The sequence below is a fragment of the Colobus angolensis genome, unplaced genomic scaffold, assembly GCF_000951035.1.
Source record: "Colobus angolensis palliatus isolate OR3802 unplaced genomic scaffold, Cang.pa_1.0 Scaffold103, whole genome shotgun sequence".
NCBI classification, from domain to species: domain Eukaryota; kingdom Metazoa; phylum Chordata; class Mammalia; order Primates; family Cercopithecidae; genus Colobus; species Colobus angolensis.
This window is the reverse complement of record NW_012111253.1, coordinates 6,539,568-6,546,441: the sequence shown is the minus strand read 5'-3', so window position 1 is coordinate 6,546,441 and position 6,874 is coordinate 6,539,568. Positions and strand designations below refer to the sequence as shown.

The following is a 6,874-nucleotide window of genomic DNA, read 5'->3' as shown; positions in this document are numbered from 1 at the left end:
ATGTAGAAAGCTGTAACTGGATCCCTTCCTTACACCTTATACAAAAATTAATTCAGGATGGATTAAAGACTTAAATGTTAGACCTAAAACCATAAAAACCCTAGAAGAAAACCTAGGCAGTACTATTCAGGACCTAGGGATGGGCAAGGACTTCATGACTAAAACACCAAAAGTAATGGCAACAAAAGCCAAAATTGACAAATGGGATCTAATTAAAACTAAAGAGCTTCTGCACAGCAAAAGAAACCACCATCAGAGTGAACAGGCAACCTACAGAATGGGAGAAAATTTTTACAATCTACCCATCTCTGACAAAGAGCTAATATCCAGAATCTACCAATAACTCAAACAAATTTACAAGAAAAAATCAAGCAACCCCTTAAAAAAGTGGGTGAAGGATATGAACAGACACTTCTCAAAAGAAGACATCTATGCAGCCAACAGACACGTGAAAAAATGCTCATCATCACTAACCATCAGAGAAGTGCAAATCAAAACCACAATGAGATACCATCTCACACCAGTTATAATGGCAATCATTAAAAAGTCAGGAAACAACAGGTGCTGGAGAGGATGTGGAGAAATAGGAACACTTTTACACTGTTGGTGGGACTGTAAACTAGTTCAACCATTGTGGAAGGCAGTGTGGCAATTCCTCAAGGATTTATAACTAGAAATACCGTTTGACCCAGCCATCCCGTTACTGGGGATATACCCAAAGGATTATAACTCATGCTGCTATAAAGACACATGCACACGTATGTTTATTGCGGCACTATTCACAATAGCAAAGACTTGGAACCAACCCAGATGTCCATCAATGATAGACTGGTTTAAGAAAATGTGGCATGTATACACCATGGAATACTATGCAGCCATAAAAAAGGATGAGTTCATGTCCTTTGTAGGACATGGATGAAGCTGGAAACCATCATTCTGAGCAACCTATCGCAAGGACAGAAAGCCAAACACCACATTTTCTCACTCACAGGTGGGAATTGAACAATGAGAACACTTTGACACAGGGTGGAGAACATCACACACCGGGACCTGTCATGGGGTGGGGCGGGGGAGGGATGGCATTAGGAGATATACCTAATGTAAATGACGAGTTAATGGGTGCAGCACACTAACATGGCACATGTATACTTACATAACAAACCTGCACGTTGTGCACATGTACCCTAGAACTTAAAGTATAATAATAAAAAAAAATGTATAACATGAAAAATAAATAAAAGTAAAGCTTTTTTAGGCCAGGCATGGTGGCTCATGCCTGTAATTCCAGCACTTTGGGAGGCCGAGGCAGACTGATCATGAGGTCAGGAAATCGAGACCATCCTGGCTAACATGGTGAAACCCCCATCTCTACTAAAAATACAAAAAAAAATTAGCAGGGCATGGTGGTGGGCATCTGTAGTCCCAGCTTCTCGGGAAACTGAGGCAGGAGAATGGCGTGAACCCAGGAGGCGGAGTTTGCAGTGAGCCGAGATTGTGCCACTGCACTCCAGCCTGGGTGAAAGAGCGAGACTCTGTCTCAAAAAAAAAAAAAAGTAAAATTTTTTAATTAAATAAAACAGGAATTATTTCTTGGATAAAACTACCAAAGAAGGTTCTGTTCACTTATTTCACATCAAAAAAGAATTTGAGTATTAGACCAAGGAATATGTTAATGTCTTATGACTGTTAAATGATATCTGTTTAACACCTTTATCTCTCTGAATTAATGATACTTGGTGTGAATATTTATTCCAACAAAAATAGAGCATCTAAGAGTATATTTTCCTCACAGATGGTTGAGCTCTTCTCACACCCTCTGTAGCCTTGATATATAGACTGTAAAGTATATTTTCATTTTAAAAAAAAATGTGAAGCCGGGCATGGTGGCTCAAGCCTGTAATCCCAGCACTTTGGGAGGCCGAGACGGGTGGATCACGAGGTCAGGAGATCGAGACCATCCTGGCTAACACGGTGAAACCCCGTCTCTACTAAAAAACGCAAAAAACTAGCCGGGCGAAGTGGCGGGCGCCTGTAGTCCCAGCTACTCCGGAGGCTGAGGCAGGAGAATGGCGTAAACCCGGGAGGCGGAGCTTGCAGTGAGCTGAGATCAGGCCACTGCACTCCAGCCCAGGCGACAGAGCGAGACTCCGCCTCAAAAAAAAAAAAAAGTGAAATAGGATATTTATATCAGGCTAATCAATTTGAATTTTGGGAAATGAACACACCAATTACACGTATTTTCCAAATCTTATATGCACAAGGGACTATGAATCATGTACTTCATTAAAGTGCAAGGCACATTACTATTGAATTTTTTCTGAATTCATGTTATATTATTATTATTAGTGTCAGGAGGTACTATTTAATTCAGAAAAAACAGCCTGGCCAACATGGTAAAATTCCATCTCTACTAAAAATACAAAAATTAGCTGGGTGTGGTAGCACATGCCTGTAATCCCAGCTACTTGGGAGGCTGAGGCATGAGAATAGCTTGAACCAAGAACACGGAGGTTGCTGTGAGCCAAGATCATGCCACTGCACTCCAGCCTGGGCAACAAGAGTGAGTCTCTGTCTCAAAAAAAAAAAAAAAAAAAAAAAGACAAGAGATAACAGACTTTTTTTTTAATCTTGTGATTTTACTAGCTTAGAAAATGATTTATATCATAATTGAAGCATAATTTTATTTAAAAAAATACATTTTGACTCTGTCCTTACCTGTCTTTCCACATCACCTTAGTGAATGGTGAACAGAAAAGGTGTTTGCTAAAAATAGAGTTCACAGTCAGATATGTAGTAAACTTAAACATATTTGCAATATGTAAAGAATCCTCAGAACTCAATAATGAGAAAACATACAAACAACCCAATTCAGAATGAGAAAAGATTTGAACAGATACTTCAACATAGAACATATATAGATGGCAGATAAGCACAGGCAAAGATGTTCATCATTAGTCATTAGGGAAATGCAAATTAATGCCACAATGAGATACCTGTACACATGTATTGGAGTGGCTAAAATAAAAGACTGACCATACCAAGTGTTGACAAAGATATAGAACAATGGAAACTGATACACTGTTAGTAGGAATGTAAAATGGTATAACCACTTTGGAAAACAGTTTGGCAGTTTCTTAAAAGTTAAACATACTCCTATCATATAGCCCAGCCATTCTACTCCTTAGTATTTACCTAAGAAAAATGAAACACGTCTTCATACAAAGACATTAATGTTCATAGCAACTTTATGTGTAATAGCCAAAAAATGGAAACAACTCAGGGTCCGTCAGCAAGTGAAAGGATAAATTATGGTACATGCATACAGTGGAATACCACTCAGCGTTAAAAAGGAATGAACTATTGATACATGCAACAACATGGATAGATTCAAAATCATTATGCTATATGAAAGAAGCTGGACAATAATGAGCATATACTATATTATTCAATTTATATAAAAGTCTAGAAAATGCAAACTAAGTGACAGAAAGTAGATCAGTGGCTGACTGGGAATGGGGATGGGGGCTACAGAAGGGCATGAAGATACTTTTGGGCATGATGGATGTGTTCATTATCTTGATCACAGTAATGATTTTATGGTTGTAAATATATGTCAAAACTTATCAGATTGTACATTTTAAACATTTGCAGCTTATTGTATGTAATTATACCTCAGTAAAGCTTTTTGGAGAAAACAAAAAAAATATATTCAGAGTCTATCTCTCTTTCACCCTTTTTATTATTTCCAACTGGTTTCATCCACCATCATCTTTCACCTGGATTACTGCAAAAGCCTCCTGACTGGTCTTCCTGCTTTTTTTTTTTTTAAAAAAAACCCTCATCTCCTTCCAATCTATTCTCGGCACAGCCACTAATGTTTCTTTAAAGTTGAGGGTTGAAGGCCGGGCGTGGTGGCTCACGCCTGTAATCCCAGCACTTTGGGAGTCCAAGGCGGGCAGATCAGGAGGCCAAGGGATCAAGACCATCCTGCCCAACATGGTGAAACCCCGTCTCTACTAAAAATACAAAAATTAGCTGGATGTGGTGGTGTGCACCTGTAGTCCCAGCTGCTCGGGAGGCTGAGGCAGGAGATTCGCTTGAACCTGGGAAGCGGAGGTTGCAGTGAGCCAAGACTGTGCCACTGCATTCCAGCCTGGCGACAGAGCCAGACTCCACCTAAAAAAATAAGATAAAATAAAAGTTGAGGGTTGAAAATTTACCTATTAGTTCTCTAATTGCTCTGACTTGGACATCTTGTACTATGTTGAGTAAAAGTGAGGGAAAAAAAGAAAAATTACCTATTGAATACAGTGTTCACTATTTGAGTGATGGGTACACTAGAAGCCCAAACCTTACCATTATGCAATATAACCATGTAGCAAACCTGCATGTGTAACCCCAGAATCTATAAAAATAAAGTCAGATCATGTCACTCTAGCTCAAGACCCTCCACTGGCTTCCTCTCCTACTCAGAATAAAAGCCAAAGGCCCGCATGGCCTACCCCAGCCTTGCCATCTCTCTGATCTGATCCACTATTCTCCTTGACCCCTTCACATCACTTCACATACATTAGTCTCCTGGCTACTTCTTAAAAATTCCAGACATACTCCCTCCCTTGGGCCTTTGCATTGGTTATTTTCTCTGCCTAGACCACTCCCTCACCTCTTCTAAATGTCACTTTCTCAATTGGGCCTACTTTGACCACCCAATTTGTTTTTGTTTTTTAGAAATGAGGTCATGCTCTGTTGCCCAGGCTGGAGTGCAGTTGCAGTCATGGCTCACTGCAGCCCTGACCTCATGGGTTGAAGCAATCCTCAGCCTCCCGAGTAGCTGGGATGACGTGCATGCCACCACACCTGGCTAATTTTTTAATTTTTTCATAGAGACAGGTTCTTGCTAGATCTTGAACTCCTGGCCTCAAGTGATCCTCCCATCTCAGCCTCTCAAAGTGCTGGGATTACAGACATGAGCCACCACACCCAGCCAACTACCCTATTTTAAATTTCAATGTACCCAATCCCTCCTACCTGCTTCACTTTTTTGCCTTATTCCATAGTACTTTTGACATACTCTATAATTTACCTTTTTTGTGTTTTCTCACCTTCTTGCACTAGAATATGATCTACATGAGGGCTGGAATCTTTGTTGGTTTTCCTTGTGTATGCCAAATGCATAGGACAATGCATGGCATATAATCAGCTCTTGAAATATTTGTGAAATTAATGAGTACTTATAGCATATGAATCCTCAAGATACATTGGCAAATTAGAGTAGGACCAAAGTGAGTAGAAGAGTAAGAAGAGGTTTAAAATATACATGACGGGCCAGTCACAGTGGCTCACATCTGTAATCCCAGCACTTTGGGAGGCCAAGGTGGGAGGAACCCACGTGAGTCCAGGAGTGCAAGACCAGCCTGGGCAACATGGCAAAACCCCATCTCTACAAAATATACAAAACTTAACCAGGCATGGTGGCACTTGCCTGTAGTCCCAGCTACTCGGGAGGCTGAGGTGGGAGGATTGCCTGAGCCAGGGAGGTTGAGGCAGTGGTGAGCCAGGATCTCACCACTGCACTCCAGCCTGGGTGACAGAATGAGACCCTGTCTCTAAAAATATATAAATAAATAATGGGGGATTCATTTATTTTTGAAACAGGGTCTTATGCTGTCACCTAAGCTGCAGTACAGTGGTGAGATCCTAGCTCACCACAGCCTCAACCTTCCAGGCTCCAACAGTCTTCTGCCTCAGCCTCCCAAAGTGCTGGGATTACAGGTGTGAGCCACCACACCTGGCTTGCAGTGAGCTATGATCAGACCATTACACTGCAGCCTGGGCAACAGAGGAAGACCCTGTCTCAAAAAAAAACAAACAAACAAAAAAATAAAATAAGTGTGTCCTAATTAGAAGAGTCTGTAATTGTTATAGTCCATGACAATGTAGAATGCTGAATCAGTTGTGGAATTGGTTTTTCAAATGCTTGTTTTACCTGGCAAATACATCAAAGGTAACTTGAGGCCAGGCACAGTGCCTCACACCTGTAAATCCCAGCATTCTGGGAGGCCGAGGCGGAAGGATCGCTTGAGCTCAGGAGTTTCAGACCAACCTGGGCAACATAGCAATACTCCTTCTCTATTAAAAAACAAAAAAGATTAGCCAGGCATGGTGCACTTATATCCCAGCTACTCAGGAGGCTGAGGTGGGAGGATCACTTTGAGCCCAAGGGTTCAAGGTTGCAGTGAGGTATGATTGTGCCATTGCACTCCAGCCTGGGCGACAAAGTAAAACCCTGTCTCAAAAAAAAAAAGTAACAATGCCTTTATAATAATTACGATTTGTTACTTTAGCCATATGTATGAAATTTATGTGACCTATTATTTCAGCCCTTTATTGCTGAAAATGAAATTATTTTATTACTATCGGTTTAACCTTAATGTCCCTCATTTCAGATTGCTTACCAGTATCATGGAATAAAATCTCCAATCTAAAATTCAATCTGAGTTTTCTATTTAAGAATTTTAGCTTTATTATTTGTTTTAGATTAAGCTTCTGCACTTTTGTAAACGGTTATATATGTTCATTATCTTTCATCTTACATAGGAGCGGGATCGTTATGCCTACAAGATTCATCTTCCAGAAACAGTAGAGCAGCTGAGGAAATTCAATGCAAGGAGGAAACTAAAGGTAAATTAAACAAATCAGCAAAAAAGCCAAGCAGATATAGTTAATGATCATGTTTTTATTCTGTTTTGGTGCCCATAAATATGTACTAATGCTGGCCATTGTTTTTGTTATAGCTAAATTCTCATTTCCAAAAATTACCACCACTTCAATAAGATTTTGGCTTTTTAAAATTTTTTTTTTTTTTTTTTTTTTT

General features: G+C 40.1%; 1 protein-coding gene across 4 annotated transcripts in view; it reads left to right on the top strand.

Annotated features, from left to right (window-relative positions):
- CASK (calcium/calmodulin-dependent serine protein kinase (MAGUK family)) overlaps positions 1-6,874 on the top strand; it is a 428,292-nt gene that overhangs the window by 303,685 nt on the left and 117,733 nt on the right. For all 4 annotated transcript variants that reach the window (XM_011942514.1, XM_011942504.1, XM_011942497.1 and 1 more), the window contains exon 9: positions 6,598-6,681. In XM_011942514.1, the coding sequence (XP_011797904.1) occupies positions 6,598-6,681 (84 nt within the window). The remainder of the gene's footprint in view (positions 1-6,597; positions 6,682-6,874) is intronic.